General features: G+C 25.5%; 5 protein-coding genes across 9 annotated transcripts in view; 1 reads left to right on the top strand and 4 right to left on the bottom strand.

Moving 5' to 3' along the window:
* LOC107064422 (dipeptidase 1) overlaps window positions 1-19,867 on the top strand; it is a 363,750-nt gene that overhangs the window by 305,557 nt on the left and 38,326 nt on the right. The window lies entirely within an intron of this gene.
* On the bottom strand, window positions 2,664-4,363 carry LOC107064424 (uncharacterized). Of its 2 annotated transcripts, XM_089174161.1 has the most exons (5): window positions 4,233-4,363; window positions 3,816-4,015; window positions 3,398-3,746; window positions 2,940-3,313; window positions 2,664-2,859 (listed from the first exon to the last, which is right to left on the bottom strand). In XM_089174161.1, the coding sequence occupies exons 2-5, from the start codon at window positions 3,982-3,984 to the stop codon at window positions 2,795-2,797; spliced, it is 957 nt and encodes a 318-aa protein (XP_089030287.1). In that variant the 5' UTR covers window positions 3,985-4,015; window positions 4,233-4,363; the 3' UTR covers window positions 2,664-2,794. The 2 variants fall into 2 exon arrangements, with proteins under 2 accessions (XP_089030287.1, XP_089030288.1); XM_089174162.1 differs by having other exon boundaries at window positions 2,944-3,313; window positions 3,816-4,331.
* On the bottom strand, window positions 8,060-10,674 carry LOC149032000 (uncharacterized). Of its 3 annotated transcripts, XM_089174165.1 has the most exons (5): window positions 10,170-10,674; window positions 9,196-9,395; window positions 8,777-9,125; window positions 8,318-8,690; window positions 8,060-8,237 (listed from the first exon to the last, which is right to left on the bottom strand). In XM_089174165.1, the coding sequence occupies exons 4-5, from the start codon at window positions 8,589-8,591 to the stop codon at window positions 8,173-8,175; spliced, it is 339 nt and encodes a 112-aa protein (XP_089030291.1). In that variant the 5' UTR covers window positions 8,592-8,690; window positions 8,777-9,125; window positions 9,196-9,395; window positions 10,170-10,674; the 3' UTR covers window positions 8,060-8,172. The 3 variants fall into 3 exon arrangements, with proteins under 3 accessions (XP_089030291.1, XP_089030290.1, XP_089030289.1); XM_089174164.1 differs by having other exon boundaries at window positions 8,318-9,125; XM_089174163.1 differs by lacking the exons at window positions 8,060-8,237; window positions 10,170-10,674 and having other exon boundaries at window positions 8,563-8,690; window positions 9,196-9,364.
* On the bottom strand, window positions 11,414-14,237 carry LOC149032001 (uncharacterized). Its single transcript, XM_089174170.1, has 5 exons — window positions 13,834-14,237; window positions 13,565-13,755; window positions 13,160-13,496; window positions 12,699-13,072; window positions 11,414-11,554 (listed from the first exon to the last, which is right to left on the bottom strand). The coding sequence occupies exons 1-5, from the start codon at window positions 13,920-13,922 to the stop codon at window positions 11,478-11,480; spliced, it is 1,068 nt and encodes a 355-aa protein (XP_089030296.1). The 5' UTR covers window positions 13,923-14,237; the 3' UTR covers window positions 11,414-11,477.
* Window positions 16,184-19,036, bottom strand: LOC149032002 (uncharacterized). Its single transcript, XM_089174179.1, has 5 exons — window positions 18,895-19,036; window positions 18,559-18,746; window positions 18,044-18,491; window positions 17,583-17,956; window positions 16,184-16,417 (listed from the first exon to the last, which is right to left on the bottom strand). The coding sequence occupies exons 1-5, from the start codon at window positions 18,981-18,983 to the stop codon at window positions 16,338-16,340; spliced, it is 1,179 nt and encodes a 392-aa protein (XP_089030305.1). The 5' UTR covers window positions 18,984-19,036; the 3' UTR covers window positions 16,184-16,337.

Below are 19,867 nucleotides of genomic sequence, written 5' to 3' on the forward strand. Positions count from 1 at the left end.
GAAGCTTTTTCAAGTATCGAAAATATAAATAAAGTATTTCCAGTTCTCATTGGTTTTACTCACGCTTGTAACCATGCATACCATCTTCTACTATCGCTGCATTACCGTACATGTGAAATAAAACAACACGTGGAAAAATTTCGCGAAATATAGAGTTCTCTAACGCACATAAAGATTATTTTTGCGTCGAGCAGCAGTATTCATTAGAACTACACTATGCACATTTAAACTTATTTTCTTTTTTACATTTTTAAATTTTCCTTTGATCTTTTCGCGGGAATGCAAAATCGATCTAAAATATCAGTCCATACTGCAAGTTTTGGATTGCTTATAAATATAAGTGTACAATCCGCAAGGACTCGGCAATATGACTTTTTAAAACACTTTTGGAAAAACCTTATTGACTTTACAATACTACCCCAAATATTAATATTACTGTTTCAAAATCTGCACAAAGAGAAAGATTCGAATTATTTCTTCATGTGAATAAACTATTTATAATGTATTATATGGACAGAAACTTAAATAATATTTAATTAATTACCATTCTGCTAATGTAAAATGTATATCAGTTAACTGACGCATACTAGAATTTTGGGAATATAAATTCATACAACTTAGCATTAGATTATTGTTTTGGAAATAACTTTTCATATGAGTTTTGAGAAACTTAATTTGTGCGAAATCATTGTCAAAACGAAAACGTATTTCTTAGCAAAACAATTTTTTCGTTAAATGATCTTTAATAAAAGTATAGGTTGCTACTTTTGTTTTATATGTTTTAGGAAAAGTAAGGCTCTTGAGAATAGGTTCCATTTCTTTTTCACCCACTCGATAACTTTCTTCTAATTCTGTTGTGTAGCTGTTAGACAGGAACATGCAATGACATCCTAAAAAAATCCAATTTCGTTGAATATTACTGTTAAATAGACAAATTATTATTTAAAATTAATCTTACTACTTATATAATTCTTATTGATTTTAACATTACTGAAGAAAATTTATAAACAAGGTCTAGCTTCGTGCCACATTATAATTTCTGGCTTTTCATCAAACCAGCTATTACGATCATCCAAAGACTTTCTGGTATATTTAATATACAAAGGACCTCTTAATGTTCTTTCAGTTCTAGCTAAACGCAGCCAAATTCTATGATTATAAGAAAAATGTTTGAATGTTTATACAAATTTTATCATGTAAATAAATGTATCGCAATATCTAATTTATATATATATATATATCATTTTTAAAACAGTGATACATATATATCATATGTTCTTGATTAAATGATACCGGCAAACTTTTGAAGCATCACGAAGCTCGTTATCATAAGTTAAATACTTAAATAAAATACTAACAATTATTACATGCTTGGAATTTTTTCCATTTTTTAAATATTATTTAAAAAGTTCTTTTCTATATATTAAACACACTGTTTAAGAATATTATTTCAATCAAATATCATGTATATAAACAAATTTACACTTACAAGATTGTGGATTAAAAATACGATACTACCACTTATATAATCTCAAGTAATTGTAACAGAAAATCAAATATTATATTTCAAGTGAAATATTTTTAGAAATTTTTAGTAAGAAAATAGAGGATAAGGAATCTTTTTGTAATAAGAGTTCATTGTGGATAGCATGCGTCTATTATATTTGTGTGTATTTGTTGTGTATTAGTAATAGAGGACAATGAAATGTTTGTAGTTGGACAACCGTTAAGGTATCAGATACGTTTGGGTAAAAGACAATAAAACTACTCCAACATTATTTTTTCCAGTTTTAGCAATCTTACAATAGATTTAAAATAAATATCAATCAAACATATTGGAGGAATGCATCAGTGTGAAAAGAATGATAACAAAGATAAAAAAAGATACAGGAAGAAAGAAAAACTTAAATCCTTGAAAAAAGAAAAAAGAAACTCAGTTCTTATTAGAATATAGTAAAGTAATAATGGTTTGTGTGTGTGTGTGTGTGTGAATAGATATAAAAATATATTATTTTACATTATATTTTGATTTGTAGAATCCTCTTCTTTACAAATATTAAAGAAATATTATAGTAAAGTTTTGAAATAAATAATTTATTATTAAAAATAAAAAGAACAGTTGCTATAATAATATAATAATATGTTTTACTAAGTATGTATCTTGTATTGTTACGAAAAAATCTTTAGACTCAATATAGTAGAAATTTTGTATGTTCCGAATTTGTATAGTTTTGAAGTTACATATTGCAGTTTTTCTTTCCGACAATTTTACTTATAAGAAAAAGGTAATTAAAACTGATAACAATTAATAAGAGATTTTACTTAAATTAAAACCACATTATACTGGTACGAAAAATTATTTTTTATTGAATAACTGTTAAACAAATATTTTCATACAACTTTACAATGTACAAATATAAAATATATTAGGTTTTTTTTACAGTTCATTTTAATATTATATATAATTAAGTCATTCAGTTCCCTGCGATTATCTAACAACTAACATTATCATAAAAAATTATTTGAGATATAAATAATGCATTCTAAGAACGTAACTGCTAAACAAATTTGAATGATTAAACATTAGATAAATAAATATAAAATTAATACAATTATAAATATAATACTGTCAATTAGAAATATAATAATGATAATGATTTTTACAACCTAGGTACTAAAATATTACTTGGTTATTATACATAAAAGTACATATACATTTTCCTTTTCGGTGAATTCGTCATTTAAATGCACGTTATGTTTTAATTCAACCAAAATTCTTTCACTTCAGAAATAACTAATTATATGTAAGTATCATGAAAGTTGTATTTTGACCCTCCATAAAAGTTGTGCTTATTATTTCTGAAATAGTCATTTGAAATTAAGATTTTTCGCAGTATTGTAAATATCATGTTATTCTTTTCTGTTGACATATTACTAACCTACCCAAGTTTCTCCTCCAATCGAAGCATCACCGTAAATTGGATATAAAATTATATTTGGAAATATTTCTTGGAATGCTTTGATTTGGATCGTATCAAGTTTATCAATACGTCTCGAAGAAAAGTACATTAAAGCTATGGAATATAACTTCAACTCTACTTTTTCTTTAAACGTTGTTAATTTCTGCCTAATAGTTATCATACTATTGCATGTTTTATCTAAAGTTACATTCCAAACTTTCATATCCGGACTACTTATAAACATAAGTACCATCTCTGCTGCAGATGTACAATGAGTTTTATTAAAACAACGTTGGCAGACATTGAGCCTATCCATTAAACCTCCCCAGATAGGAATGTTACTTTCTGGATACCTACGTAAAAAGAAAAATTACAATTATTCTAAAAAAAAATTTTCAGCGTCAATAGATAAGAATTTTAAACATTCAATATATTACCAGTTACGTATTGTTTTTAAAAGTTCCAACATAGAAAAAACACTATAATCTCTGACGAATAAAATTATACATTTTTGCATAGGATCATTTTCTCTAAAATAAGGTCTTAATTTAGTTTTAAGAAACAAAACACGTCTTAACTTATGACCACAATTAAAGCGTATCTCTTCGCAAAACAATCCTTTATTACCGCTTATTTGTTTGAAGGTAAAGGTTTCTATATTTAAATTAGATTCTTCAGGAAAAACAAGACTCATAAAAATATTTTTCCGTTTGAATTTACCAAACGAAAAATAACTTCCAATCTGTAATAAATAGTATGTAGATGGCAATGTATTACAGTGACATTCTGAAAAAATAATGATATATATTAGATATCAAAATTCTCTAAACGGTTTACAATTAATATAGACTTTACCATCTGAAAAATTTTCAACTTGTTTATCGTTAGTGAAAATAATTTGCAATCTAGGCGTTGATTTTATATATCTTATAATAAGTTTTTTCATTAAATACCAGGATCTACGAAATCTCGTTTTTTTTCTAATTCTTCTCGTCAATACAGGAGCTTTTAGTTTGTCTTCCATTTGGTAAGCAACTGCAGACTATGATCTATGACTATACAACAAAATTTATATATACAAGTAATTCATATAGTGTAAATAAATTAATTGCACAACTCTTTATGCAATGCTTTATTGGCTCGTCAGGGGAAAGCCTTGCAGCACATAAACCCCTGGATGTTATTAGATTATAATAGTGAGGATCACCCACGTTACGTTGCCACGCGGGAAATTATCGTTAACGTAAAATGTATACAATGGAAAGATCTCACCTCTCGACCGCTTCGCTTAAGTTCCCTCTCACATCTCGTATCGTCTTAAACTCCTTTCCTTCTCTTGTCTCGACTTAGGTATATATTCAGTGGCGTCTAGTGGAAGAATAGGAAGAGTATCCCCTTGAATTTGTCCAACAGGGAGCGTGCGCGTGTGGTGTGAGATGGGGACGCGAGAGGTGGGGGTGGCTATCATTAGCGCTTCGATAGTCGCTTGTATTTGTTCGATACTCGTAACGAGTATCGATCTAGAATCGTAATCGATAGAATCGGTGGCGCGCATTTCGAATACAGTTACTTGCCGTACGATCATTTCGGATCGTACATAAATCATGATTGTAAAATCTAATAATACTGTAAACTTTAGCCACCTTTTCAAGTTTATCTTCACTCAAATAATAAATACTAAACTTAAAATTTTATCGTTTATGTTTTTTTCATTATGAAAATATTTTTCGAAATGTATTTTTTTCGAATTTTTTTAAAAATCGTATAAAATTTGTAACATAACATAAGTTACATATCAAATTGGTATAGCACGGTCTTTATTATCTTTTATTGATATAAATTGACTTGGTATTGTAGTTGATTACTCAGAAAACAAATAAAAAATATTTAATTACAAGAAAACTTTAAATACAATGGAGTGCAAATTTTGTAGATTTTGTAGACTGCAGTTTGCCCTACAATGTTTAATTGTATACAAATTCAAATATCGTAGAATAATTAACAATTCTGTTATCCTTTATATCAGTTATTATTATTAATTATTCATAAATTCAACAAATTTTATTTATAAAATTACCTTATTCAAAACTTATATATTACACAAAGATTACGAAAAAGGCTTCGTTTACTTCAACGAATAAAATGAAAAGAAAAATTATCATTTTTTTTTTTATAATTATTGTATTGTTAGAATATTAAATACTAAACAAAAACATTTGGAATCATCTAAATTATCATACAATAAGATAAAGTTATTAATTTTTTTTTACGCGTTTGTTAAAATATGCAATAAATTAAAGGTGTTTTCACAGATTCCTTGTCTTTCGATTAGAACATTTAAATTGAATTAACAATGATACATTCTGTATGATTTAATTCTTATAAAATATAATTAAATAAACATTAGATATATATAAAAAAGATACAGTATAATAATAACGATATGATAAAAGTACGAATATGAATATTTTAATTCTTCTATGTTAGTTAAAATTTTATTTGATATTAACTTCTATAAGTACTTTTTTTTCCTATTATGTAAATCATAAATTAACTGCACTTTAAATATTCCCACAAGAGTTGAACATTTAATTCAAAATCTAATCATATGTGATTATCATGATAGTTGTTTGGCTAAACATACGTATATGTTTTAAGATTATTGGTGTGTATTTCATCTTACCTGGAATTATCATTAAAAAACTTTATTTCCTTGATAAATTACCTACTTAAATTAGTTTTTACTGTATATTGTTGAAATTTAAGACTTTATAACAAGTAAAATGAACCATAATAAATAAAAATTGTATTCTTTGTTGTTAGTTGCAAGACTTTGCCACTTGTAAATCAAAAAAAGATTTTAGTATTAACAAAAGAGTTCTCCAAAAAAACGATAACTTTTAACTTCATTTTTTTTAAACATTATAATGAAAAAATCACTTCCATAAATGCAATTTTGTTGAAAAGAGATTTGATCTTGTTCTAATCCGATAGAAAAATTTTTTATTTATGCTGTACTCAAATATTATATATCATTATTATTATTATTATTATTATTAATTGGCGTTAGGAACTCGAAAGTTCATCGCCGCAAATACCAAATCCCGACATTGTTCCCGTCCCTGAGCGCAATACTTCCATTCGCGGTCTTTGTATCCTATTTCTTTCAGATCCCTTCTAATATTTTTGTGAATTTATCTGACACGAATTCTTCAAGGTAGTCCCAACCCGGAGATCCGATCAGGGGACTAGTTTACCTCCGGAAAATTTTACCCTAGTAGAATCCATGGCGTTTTTCATTATTTCGTGATAAAAGTCGTATTACGGAAAGGGGTAATCAGACTTATGCCCAACCCCCGAACAGGAGGGCTAATTTCAAGTCGGCTGTCCGTGAATGCTGATACAATTTTATCGTAGCTAACCTCCGTCTCTATGCAAGACCAAGAGGCCCTTCTAATAATATATAATTTATATATATATCATTTTTAAAACAGTGATACATATATATCATATGTTCTTGATTAAATGATACCGGCAAACTTTTGAAGCATCACGAAGCTCGTTATCATAAGTTAAATACTTAAATACAATACTAACAACTATTACATGCTTGGAATTTTTTCATTTTTTTAAATATTATTTAAAAAGTTTTTTTCTATATATTAAACACACTGTTTAAGAATAATATTTCAAGCAAATATCATGTATATAAACAAATTTACACTTACAAGATTGTGGATTAAAAATACGATACTACCACTTATATAATCTCAAGTAATTGTAACAGAAAATCAAATATTATATTTCAAGTGAAATATTTTTAGAAATTTTTAGTAAGAAAATAGAGGATAAGGAATCTTTTTGTAATAAGAGTTCATTGTGGATAGCATGCGTCTATGATATTTGTGTGTATCTGTTGTGTATTAGTGATAGAGGACAATGAAATGTTTGTAGTTGGACCACCGTTAAGGTATCAGATACGTTTGGGTAAAAGACAATAAAACTACTCCAACATTATTTTTTCCAATTTTAGCAATCTTACAATAGATTTAAAATAAATATCAATCAAACATATTGGAGGTATGCATCAGTGTAGGAAGAATGATAACAAAGATAGAAAAGATATAGGAAGAAAGAAAAACTTAAATCCTTAGAAAAAAGAATAAAGAAACTCAGTTCTTATTAGAATATAGTAAAGTAATAATGGTTTGTGTGTGTGTGTGTGAATAGATATAAAAATATATTATTTTACATTATATTTTGATTTGTAGAATCCACTTCTTTACAAATATTAAAGAAATATTATAGTAAAGTTTTGAAATAAATAATTTATTATTAAAAATAAAAAGAACAGTTGCTATAATAATATAATAATATGTTTTACTAAGTATGTATCTTGTATTGTTACGAAAAAATCTTTAGACTCAATATAGTAGAAATTTTGTATGTTTCGAATTTGTATAGTTTTGAAGTTACATATTGCAGTTTTTCTTTCCGACAATTTTACTTATAAGAAAAAGGTAATTAAAACTGATAACAATTAATAAGAGATTTTACTTAAATTAAAACCACATTATACTGGTACGAAAAATTATTTTTTATTAAATAACTGTTAAACAAATATTTTCATACAACTTTACAATGTCCAAATATAAAATATATTAGGTTTTTTTTTACAGTTCATTTTAATATTATATATAATTAAGTCATTCAGTTTTCTGCGATTATCTAGCGACTAACATTATCATATAACATTATTTGCGATATGAATCATACTTTTTAAGAACATATCTACTAAATGGATTCGAATAATTAATCATTAATTATATTTAATTAATATAAATGATTAAATATATTAATCATAATGATTTTTACAACTTAGGTAATAAAATATTACTTGGTTATTATACATAACTAGCTGATTCAGTTTTTGCGATTATCTAGCGACTAACATTATCATATAACATTATTTGTCATATAAATAATACATTGTAAGATCTTAACTACTAAACGAATTCGAATAATTAATCACTAATTATATTTAATTAATTAAATGATTAAATATTAATCATAATGATTTTTACAACTTAGGTAATAAAATATTACTTGGTTATTATACATAAAAGTAAATACATTTTCCTTTTCGGTGAACTCGTCATTTAAATGCACGTTATGTTGTTATTTAACCCAAATTCTTTCTCTTCATAAATATCTAATTATAGGTAAGTATTATAAAAGTTGTATTTTGACTCTCCATTATAGATTGGCAATCTAATTCTGAAATAGACATTTGAAAATAAGATTTTTCTGAGTATTTTAATTACTGTGTTATTTTTTTCTGTTGACATGTTACTAACCTAACCATCTTTCTCCTCCAATCGAAGCCTCACCGTAAATTTGAAATAAAATCATATTTGGAAATATTTCTTTGAATGCTTTACTTTCGATCGTATCGAGTTCGTTAATACGTGTCGTCGAAAAGTACATTAAAGCTGTCGAATATAACTTTAACTCTACTTTTTCTTTAAACGTTGTTAATTTCTGCTTAATAGTAATCATACTATTGCATGTTTCATCTAAAGTTAAAGTCCAAACTTTCATATCTGGACTACTTATAAACAAAAGTACCATCTCCGCTTCATTTGTACAAAATTTTTTTTAAAACGATACTGGCAGACAGTGATCTTATCCAATAAACCCCCCCAAATAGGAATGTTACTTTTTGGAAACCTACATAAAAAGAAAAATTTCTATTATTCTAAAAACATATACTTTGTCTATCTTTGGATAAGAATTGTAAACATTCAATATGTTACCAGTCAATTATATAATGAAAGAATTGCAATAGATAGAAAAAATGTAAATTTATGGCGAATAAAATTATGCATTTTTGCATATTACTATCATTCAAGAAATGAGGTTTTAATTTAGATCTAAATATCTTCAAATATTCAATCTTAGACCTCCAATTTAAATTTAACTCTTGGCAATACAGGCCTTTATTACCACTTCTTTGTTGAAGGGTAAAGGTTTCTATATTTAAATTAGATTCTTCAGGAAAAATAAGACTCATAAGAACACTTTGCCGTTTGAATTTACCAAACGGAAAATTACTTTCAATTTGTAATAAATAGCATGTAGATGGCAATGTATTGCAGTGACAATCTGGAAAAATAATAATATATATACGATACCACAATTTTTTTTAATGATGTACATTTAATATAAGCTTTACCATCTGAAAAACTGTAATCCTCATCATCGTTAGTGAAAATAATTTGTAACCTAGGCGTTGATTTAAGATAACTTATAATAACTTTTTTCACTAAATACCAGCGTCTACGAAATGTCATTCTTTTTCTATTTCTTTTCGTAAATACAGGAGCTTTTAGTTTGCCTGCCATTTATTTAGCTACTGCAGACAATTATCTATGACTACAAAACAAAATTTTAATATATAGGCAATTCTTATTGTGTAAATAAATTAATTGCACAACTCTTTATTTATAAAATAGGAACTTCTGGCGATTATCATTTTCTTGAAAGTTATACATTATATATATATAGTGTGTCCATAAATTTAGAGACTGAATTTATACTATATATTACTGAGGTCAAATACATGAAAATGGTTCCTATAAACTTATGGCCGAAAATACATATGTATGTATTATATATATATATATATATATATATATATATTTATGTGTATTAGGATGTTGCTTTATTTTCGTCTAATTTCTTTTTTGATTAGGTGATTAATTTTATGTTTTCCAAAAGTAAAACAATTTAACATAGAAAACAAAAAAAGTGTCTGCTAGATAATGAAAATTATTAACAATAATGGTCAATGTATCATTATTTAAATAGAAAACAATAAAGATTTAAATTTATTTTAAAAGAAATAGAAATTATGCAACAATGTAATTCAACAACATACAGTGTGATAAAAAAAACATTTAATTTTTTAATGACTTATAGTATTAATCAAAATGAATAAGAATTGTGTAATTAACATATGCTCTAAAATCTTCTCTTTTGATATATATTTATTTTTAATATTTATTAGCTTGCAATATCGTAAGTAAGTTTTCTGGCAACATATTGAATATATAATATAGAAATTTACTTAGAAATACAATAAATCAAGTTTGTTAAGATAAATATATCATGAATTCAAAATATAATAATACTGGAAATTTTAGTCACCTTTTCAAGTTTATCTTCACTCAAATAATTAAATATTGAACCTAAAATTTTATCGTTTATGTTCTTTTTTATTTTGAAAATATTTATCACAATGTAACATAATATAAGTTTCATATCGAATTGGTCCAGCACAGTCTTTATTATCTTTCATTGGTATAAATTGACTTAGTATTGTAGTTGATTACACAGAAAACAAATAAGAAATATTTAATTACAAGAAAACTTTAAATGCAATGGAGTGCAAATTTTGTAGATTTAAAATAAAATGTTACTTATTTCACCACTTTTAGTTCGCGAACTGTACTTACGAGTAAAATATAATAATAATTAATGACAATTAATAATAGATTTTTCTTAAATTAAAACCTGAGCACTGGTTCAAACGACAAGTTATAACACTAACATTGATATAAATTTAGCAAATTACATTAATGAGTACTTTCACGATACGACCTCAGTGTGCCGTACACAATTCATTTATATACAAAATCTAAATATTGTATAATGATCGAAAAATTTATTATCCCTTTAAAGCTTTAAGTTATATTGAGTCACAAGTTATACAAATTTTAATAATTATTTTATATTACGTATAATTTTCTTATTCGTTCCTATATAATTTGACGAATTTATTTTTAGTATTCATATTTATCGAATATTGTTTACGTTAGTTCTTAAATTATATTATTTATATTGTACTGTTCATTATCATATTACGCCGTAACAGTTTCGCAGGACTACTAAAATAAATCAGGATATGTAGCTACTCAGTTATTATTAGCAATTAATCATATGTAAAATTTTATTTATTTTATCACTTAACTTAAAATTTAGGTATTGCAATAAGATTGCCAAAAATGCTTCGTTATTAAAAAGATAAATTTGCTAAACATTTCCTATAATATAATAAATAATTACTTAAATTCTTTTTTAAACAGAATATAAATTGCCAAACAAAAATATTTTAAATCATCTTGTTTATAACAGAAAAAAATTAAGTAATTATTTTTCCTCATTAATTTGCTAGATTATGTAATAAATTAATTGAGTCTTCTCATATTTTTCGGCAATTTATTTCAATGAAACGTTTTATTTAGACAAATACTGATACACTTTGATATACACAAAATAAATATAATATATTAATATTGATATAATAAAAAATTATATATATACGATGATTTGTATTCTGCTATACAAGTCAAACTAATATTTGTTATTAATTCATTCAGTTTTCTTTTCTTTTATGTATATTATAACTCAAGCTTTATATATTTTAGCTAATAATTTAAACATTTAATTAATCACTTAATCATAAGTGATTATCATGATACTTGTTTCTAAATATATTCGAAAATCTGGTGGGTGTTTTACTGGTATCACATCTGAAATCATCATTTAAAAACTTGATTATTCTTATATATTAGGTAGTTGGATAAGTTATCGATATGTTTATTCTTAATATTAACGATTTTACTTTAATATAAAAATAAATATCTAATATAAAATATTTCTCCTTTGTTCGCTGTAATTTTTTTCCCTTTTCCTTCGTTGAAGTAACGTTTATATTTAACAAAAAGAAATAGACGCATAACATAACAACTTCAGTTTAATATCATTTTTGGAATATCTCGAAACTTTTTTATTTCTATACACACAAAAATTAGATACATCTATTTACATTCAGTAATTACTTAAATACTAAATACACGATTAGAAAACCAAAGGATTTCTACTATTTATTACGTTTAAACTATTTTCTACAACTTTTTTGAGATGGAACATCGTTGCCATAAGTTGTTATAAACAAATGATATCTTTTAATGTAGCTTTATTTTTTAAAACGAATTAATATATATATATATAGAGAGAGAGAGACCTTATACAAATGTTATTACATCCACACGAAACTTGAACTTATTCCATTTCGATGGAAAAATGAATTTCTTATATTGTATTCAAGGCCATGTATAACGTCTTGAAGCATACTTATAGTTTTTTATACAGATAGATTGTAGACTTAAACTACATGTACGTAATATTTTATTAGTAATTTTTTTTATAGTATATTGTATTAGTAACATCTATTAGAAATCTGTGACAACTTTCTTAACACGTTAAGCGCCACGTCTGTCTCTAGGGACCGACGGCAGACTTTTCGCTCTTCTATTTCAGCGCTTGTGTCGGTCCTTGCGTACTTTTGTGAGACTGAACATTTAAATTATGCGATATCGGTTAACAAATATAAATAATATTTATTGCGATTGGAAAATGTCATTCTCACGAGTGCAATTATCTGCAAGTGGAGATTTAAACATACGAAGACAAGCCAAGGTCCTCAACCGAAATTATGTTACCCGACATCCATCTATACTCTGGCTCGCCTTACGGCGAGCGGACCGACAGTGCCTGCCTGACGGCTGAGCATGGCTCGGAAGGAAAGGCATCGAAATTCAACGTGGCGCTTAACGTGTTAAGTAGCTGATATATGAATTAAGTATTAAAATTTTCTATTGACATTTTACTCACTATTTAAACCTTCTCCTAGAAATGCTGCTCCACTGATTATATGAAAGAAACTAATATTTGGAAAAATTATCTTAAATAAACGTCTTTCTATGGAATAGAAATCCTTCATGCGATAATAAGTAGTATTTATCAAAGCTATCGCATGCTTCCTTAACAATACTCTTTGTCTTAAATTTATTAATTTCTTTCTGATTTTTTCCGAGGTATCGCAATTATCTTCTAAAGTTTCAATATAGGTTGCTATTTGTGGATTATTAATGAAAATAAGTACAATTTTAGCATCGACATTGCAAAAAATATTTTGATTGGGGTATAGACAGACTGTAATCGAATCTATAATACCACCCCATATACGAATCCCTTTTTCTGGAAACCTACAAAGAGTCAAAAATTCAAAATTTTTCTAAATTCTAATGAATTATTTATAAACGGAAAACAATGTAAAATATGTAATTAATTACCAATTAGACAGAACGAATAGAAAATCAATTAAGAAAGTGGTATTTAACATACTGGAAAATAAAAGCACACAACAATCGTCTACTAAATAAGTTTTCATATGAGTTTTGAGAAACTTAACTTTTGCTATGTCCATGCCACAATGAAAATTTATTTCGGGGCAAAAGATTCCCTCCTGAAAAGGATCTTTAATAAAAGTATAGGTTGCTATTTTCGTCTTACGTGTTTTAGGAAAAAAAAGACTCAGAAGGACAGCGTGTGTTTGTTCTTTATCCGTCATTAAATGGGATTCTAAAACTACTGAATAGCTATTAAGTGGCAAATTTTCGCAATGGCATCCTATAAAAACAAAATTCCTTTGAATACTATTAATTAATAAATAAATATATGCGTTTATTATGTCTTACCTTCAATACAATTCTTTAATTGTTTATCATCAGTGAAAAATAACTGTAAACCAGATCTAGCTCCGTTACTCTCTATAGTATTGTTTATTATACTATACCAGCTCTTATTGCTTTCTTTTAAATTTTTGAAATATTCTGTAGAAGAAGGACCTCTTAAATTTTCTTCTTCTTTAGCAATTTTCCACCAAAATCTATAATTAGGAAAAAAATATTGGAATATGTATACAATTTTTATTAATCATTAGTATTTTTCAAAAGATACATGATACCTGCAAACTTTAGCTACTTGGTCAAGTTCGTAATCATTCAAATAGCTAAATACAATACCCAAAGTTATTGCATCTATGTAATTTTCCATTTTTAAAATTTTATTTAAAAATTTAGTTTTCCAAATCACACTGTTTGAAGAGAATTGTATTCCAACCGACTACCCTGCCTGTAAATAAATTTTAACACTAGATTTACGAATTGAGCCAATTTGACTCATTGAACATTTGATTATTTTATATATTTATAAAATTTAAATACTATTTTTTGAAAACTTATTGGTTTTTAGTTACGTAATGAAATATACGTAAATATTAGTTCAATTCCTTTACTCAATCCTTTATTCAAACAATGTTATTACGTCATTAAAAAACAATGAACAAAACATCCGTAAATCTAGTGTTAAAGAACAAAAACTCGACAGTTTTATGTTATATATATATATATAACATAATATACAATACATATAAACAAAATATATATATAGCCAAAGTTTAAATAACGAAAAGTAAACATTATAATATTCAATATAATATATTTTACAGATATTTTTTTATGCAAGAAAAAGGATTATTGTACGTTAAGAAAAAGATATTAAAAATTAATGATCAATAATGAGAGATTTTAGATAAATTAAAACCGTCAAATCAATACTAACAGTAAGTTATACCACTAAACATAACAAAAGTTATACAGATCAGTTCAATAGTCGTTTTTTCTCGTGACCGCGGTGTGTTCTATAACACACAGTGGTATACAAATCCAATTATTGTAAGATAAATAGTTCGAAATCTTTCAAAGTTAACTTATGTAAATTATTTATATTAAATGAGGAAATTTTATTGAAAAGATTGCGATTAGTTGCTTCGCATAGAATACACGTAAATAAATATAACCCTTATAACATAATTAAGGGCAACACGCTATGAATAAGTCACAATATTCGAGACTAACCAAATTTTTAAAACAGTATTTTAACAAAGACAGAACCAGTAATATTCTTAAATTGTCTTACCTGAATTTTTTTGAAAATATTTTTACTACTTTATAAGCTATTAGAGTATTTACAATTAGCTATAGATTACACAAATTTTATTTATCATTTTAGATTATTCATCATTTGTTTACTTTTTCTTATTGTCAAATATTTAATCTTCCAATTATAGTTTATATTCAATAAATATTGATTAACTTACAAGGAGAGTCCACAGTTTGTTATTTTAAAATATTTAGGAAACTTTATAAATTTATATGTGGATTCGTTAGGGTTACCAACCGTACATACATACCGTGTTAAGCCATTGGCTTCCTAGGTACAGCCGTTTTCGAGAAAATTATGGTTAAAGTTTCACAACTATTCCTATACCATTTCTTTAAACCTAATATCTCAACCAAAGTTATAATATAACGCGAATCAGCATAGGACTCGTAATCAAAAAATCACTGAATCAAGTCTCATTGGGCTGATTTTTTTCTAATTTTTATTTTATTTCTTACTTTTGTTATTATATTTTATTATTTTTTCTATATTTCTACAATATATAATATTATTTTTATTGGAAATACTTCTAATATGATTACTTTGTAAATAAAAACTAAATAAATTTAAAGACACCAAATAAATTTCAACACCTATTATTCCATAAATTTTTAGATTAAAAATTGCTTTCATTTTTAATCGATTTATAGTTAGGATTATTATTATAAAGAATATATATATTAGGAACATTATTTCTTTAGACCTATTAAACGAAAAACCGATTATTAAAACGAATTTATTTTTTAATAAAATTGCATAATCTTCGTTCTATTGTAATATTTATATAAACAACACTTACTGTTAAATTCGAAATTAAAACTATTTAAAATTTTACTGTATGTTGAATATTCTAAAACAAATTATTATTATATTCTTATCGATGATGTGACGTGTCACTTTCAATACGTTTTCTTTTGTTTACGTTGTTTCGTTTCAAAGTCTTTCATCTAACTGCCTAACGTTAAACTTACTTTTCTTTTTCCATTAACCTTCCGAAAGTCCTAAAGAAAACACTAACTCCTCTACAAATATTCTTACCTTACATGTTCCTGTCTCGTATATACATCAATAATTCATACTTTTATTTATGTATTATTTTACACTTTAGTTTATCGTACGTATATTTCTTATATGTGCAAAGCGTATAAGTTTTGAAATGGTTTTATAATATGTTTTGCAATTGTTATCATTAAAAAATATTAATTCAAGAAAATATTATTTATTACTTAACAATAATGAATAAACAAATATTAAATAAATATAAAATAAATATAATAAATTATTACCGATTTAATAATATTACAATGTGGTGGTATTATTATAAGAATTTTTATATCAATTACTATATTATTACATAATTATTCATCCATATACTATATACACGTATTAATACCTTTTTTATTACATATTTTATTATTAAAACGAACGTACTAAATTTTAACAAAAGATAAAAATTTCCGTAACTCTTTACTCAAATGTGAGTATCATGATACTTGCCACTATGCCAATATTTATTCCTTTAGCTTGAATCATATTTCTATAGGTATCTAGAATAATCATTTATAATTAGATTTTTCATATATATTGTTACCGTCACTTTGCAAGATTCGTTAATTCGTGAAATATTCAGTTCAATACTGAAATAACTGTACTATTAAATCTATTAAAGTATAAAAGAATCAGAATTGCACACTACTGTACTATACTTTACTATATAATATATGAATTTACAATAATTGAAAAATTAAGCATATTAAAAAGAAATTTAATGTCAATAATACGAAAAGTATTCTTTAATTTTTTTCTAGTATCCACCTATATTTGCACTGTTTTAAATTCCGTAAATGATCAGTAAATCCAGTAAGAAAATATAAATTTCTTCATTCTACAGTCTTCCACACAAAAGTTGTCTACTTTTAAGATAGAGTTTGTTTATCTTTTCAATAGATTAAAATAAGTTTCCTACAAAAACTCTAATATAAAGAATATAATATACGCAAACAAAAGGTTTTGGTAGTTATTCGTTATTATCTTTTTTTGTCCTTCGAAAACAGATTTTTTGTTAGTCGTACTGGTGATTTAAATTTAAATGTACCACATTGAAATGTGTACGATTAATATGATAAGAAAAATTAATTTTTCAACACTTTAAACGTATATTTTATCATAGTGTTTTAAAAACTAAAAATCCTTTAGTATTTAACACATTTTACTTCTTCTACAAGCTTATTATATTTCATTAAATTGCGCATTGTTATCACTGACTAGTAATGCTTTCATTTTTTCACTAAACTTATTTTGATTTAAATACATTCTACGAACTAAAATCACGATATGTTTTATTAGTGTAGATTCAATGTCGATAAAACAGTAAAATTAATAAAAAATCTATTTTTAAATGACAGCAGTAAATAAGAACGGATAACTAAAATCTCTGTTGTAGAAAGAAAAGCAAACTTTAAAGTCAATTCAAATTTAACTTTCATACTTTAACTATTCGTCCTTTGTGTATTCATATGTATTATCTCATTATTTCTCAAAATTACGGGTTTATGTATAAATATATTAAAATTTCCATTATATACATTGTTTCTTAATTACCGAATAATTGCGTGTAAAACCTAATATTTCACGATTTAACTGAAGTATAGTATAGAACAGTAACATAAATATATATAAAGTATTCATATTTCCTATTGGCGATATGCTTACCTTCTAAACCGTATCCTCCAAATGAATTAGAACCATAAAATCTAAACAATGTTATATTTGGAAAAATTTGTCTAAACGATCGGAAAACGGTCGAAACGTAGTTTGGAACATAAGAAGTAGATACATGCAGAAAAGCTATTGAATCATACGATAGCTGTACTCTGTCTCTAAAGTCTTCTAATCTTGAATTGATATTTTTTATACCGTAACATTCTATAGGTAAACATTCTATGTAAGCTTTCATTTTTGGACTCTTCATAAAAATAAATACAAACTCAGATTCGAGTTTACAATAATGCTTCAACATAGTAAATCGGCAGACTGAGAGTTCACTTACCGTACCTCCCCAAGCAATCGTATCATTAAATGAAGACCTAAAACAATAGAAAAATTGAAATTAATCTTAAAAACAAGTAGACTTTTGGTTAATTGGAAACTATTGTTAATATTTTGTAAATCACCCATCAATTAAATTATTAAACCATGATACTAAGTGGTAATATCCACTTTCCTGGCACAATATAAACAGAATATTTGAGCTAACTTTTGCATTTTTTTTTTGAAGTAATACTTTCGATTCATTTATTAGGCCTGATGGTTTTATGTCAGAACCATAAATATAACATAGTTTTGAATCAAACATATTTTTCCTGATATTTGGTAATACTTTCGATTCATTTATTAGGCCTGATGGTTTTATGTCAGAACCATAAATATAACGTAGTTTTGAACCAAACATATTTTTCCTGATATTTGGTAAAATATAAGTGTACATTTTTACTTCTGCAGAAAATTCAGCAAGAAATGAAAAACTGACACAAGAATTAACCTTTTCGAAGAGATCTTCATCGCTATTACTTTTCATTAGAACCGTGTAACTATTAAATTTCGTATTTTTGCAAAGATATCCTAAAAAAAAAAATTACAATAAATATCAACGTTTATAAGGAAAACAATTATTTGATATTAAACATACCATCAACATATGGAGATTTTTTATCTTTTGTGAAAAAAATTTGCAATGTAGGTATACAGTTGCCTTGGTTTATTTGTACTTTATTATTAAAAGTACAATACAGCTGATAATTTTGTTTCAAATCATCTACAATAAAAGTAAAACATTCTCTCGAAATATCTTCATACATAGCAATATCGACCCAAGCTCTACAATTTTTAAAAATTATAGCAATACAAATTATCACATAAAAACATATATTGAATAAAAATTTAATTTACACAATAAACATATTTCATAATTTAGGTTTTCTACAAAGAGATGTGTACATATCAAAAATCATAATTATAATGATACCTGCAAACATTAGCAGCAGAAGCAAGATCATTATCCCTTAAATACCGGAAAACGAAACCTAATGCTTCATACATCCTTGTTTCATTCATTTTTATTTATTACCTAAACACTATTTTTGGCTAACACACTGTTAGAAGACTTGTATTACAACAAAATTTGTTTTTAATAGATTACACCAGTACAAGCTTTTAAAAATCTAAATCCTTGCTTTCTTTCTCTTTACTATTTTTGGACTAATTCTATTCTTAATCAATTATGCTGAAATCACATAGAAATAATTCATTATCTACAAGTGAAATTCTTATGAGTTTTTCTAATCATTATTTTTAAGAATATTTTTTTGTAAATATGTTACATTAAATTAATAAAATTAGAAATTTATTTAACTATATCTTGTTTTCATAAGAATATTATAAAATACACATGACAATATTTTCATCTTATAAACACAAGGTATATTTAATCCATTAATATGAATTCCAGAAACTTTTGCTTATTTTCATTTAGTAAATGATATAAAAATGTATTGCCAAAACCATTTCTCTTAAATTTCCAAATGTTTTAAAATGCATATTAAAAAAAAATTATTTTCCTTATTCTGTCAAATTAATTGGTCGTAGTAAAAAAAAAAAAAAAAAAACTATCCGTTTACTTAGTGTTAGAAGGTTTCTAAATTTTAGAAACAAAATTTCTACTTTTTCAGAATGTAATAGAAACATACCTGTTTATATCCTTACGACAAATTTTTACTCACAAAAAAAGAGTTTTTAATTTTACTGTGGAATGACAAAAGAGTTTTCTTAAATGTAACTGTTGGAATATTATACACTGTTAATTTTAACTGGCAATTTACGTTCGGATTAGAATAAAGACTAGTTCGTCCTTCCGATCGTAGTGTGTCGAGCAAAGTCAATAACATATAAACAAAAATATAGTATCAGAATTATTTGAAATCTTTATCCAAGTAAAATAG

Source organism: Polistes dominula, unplaced genomic scaffold (assembly GCF_049000335.1).
Source record: "Polistes dominula isolate Pdom_NZ unplaced genomic scaffold, Pdom_raw_medaka contig_482, whole genome shotgun sequence".
Classification (NCBI taxonomy): domain Eukaryota; kingdom Metazoa; phylum Arthropoda; class Insecta; order Hymenoptera; family Vespidae; genus Polistes; species Polistes dominula.

What these genes read in the sequence shown, in the direction of transcription:
- LOC107064424 (XM_089174161.1), bottom strand. Translation starts at nt 3,984, where the DNA reads ATGGAAGACAAACTAAAAGCTCCTGTATTGACGAGAAGAATTAGAAAA. An exon ending in AGTTGAAAATTTTTCAGATG is followed by an intron (nt 3,747 to 3,815) that starts GTAAAGTCTATA and finishes TTATTTTTTCAG; the next exon opens with AATGTCACTGTAATACATTG. An exon ending in TTAAAAACAATACGTAACTG is followed by an intron (nt 3,314 to 3,397) that starts GTAATATATTGA and finishes CTTTTTACGTAG; the next exon opens with GTATCCAGAAAGTAACATTC.
- LOC149032000 (XM_089174163.1), bottom strand. Translation starts at nt 9,364, where the DNA reads ATGGCAGGCAAACTAAAAGCTCCTGTATTTACGAAAAGAAATAGAAAA. An exon ending in GGATTACAGTTTTTCAGATG is followed by an intron (nt 9,126 to 9,195) that starts GTAAAGCTTATA and finishes TTATTTTTCCAG; the next exon opens with ATTGTCACTGCAATACATTG. An exon ending in TTTCATTATATAATTGACTG is followed by an intron (nt 8,691 to 8,776) that starts GTAACATATTGA and finishes CTTTTTATGTAG; the next exon opens with GTTTCCAAAAAGTAACATTC.
- LOC149032001 (XM_089174170.1), bottom strand. Translation starts at nt 13,922, where the DNA reads ATGGAAAATTACATAGATGCAATAACTTTGGGTATTGTATTTAGCTAT. An exon ending in CAAGTAGCTAAAGTTTGCAG is followed by an intron (nt 13,756 to 13,833) that starts GTATCATGTATC and finishes TCCTAATTATAG; the next exon opens with ATTTTGGTGGAAAATTGCTA. An exon ending in ATTAAAGAATTGTATTGAAG is followed by an intron (nt 13,497 to 13,564) that starts GTAAGACATAAT and finishes TTGTTTTTATAG; the next exon opens with GATGCCATTGCGAAAATTTG.
- LOC149032002 (XM_089174179.1), bottom strand. Translation starts at nt 18,983, where the DNA reads ATGAATGAAACAAGGATGTATGAAGCATTAGGTTTCGTTTTCCGGTAT. An exon ending in AAAATCTCCATATGTTGATG is followed by an intron (nt 18,492 to 18,558) that starts GTATGTTTAATA and finishes TTTTTTTTTTAG; the next exon opens with GATATCTTTGCAAAAATACG. An exon ending in TTTAATAATTTAATTGATGG is followed by an intron (nt 17,957 to 18,043) that starts GTGATTTACAAA and finishes CTATTGTTTTAG; the next exon opens with GTCTTCATTTAATGATACGA.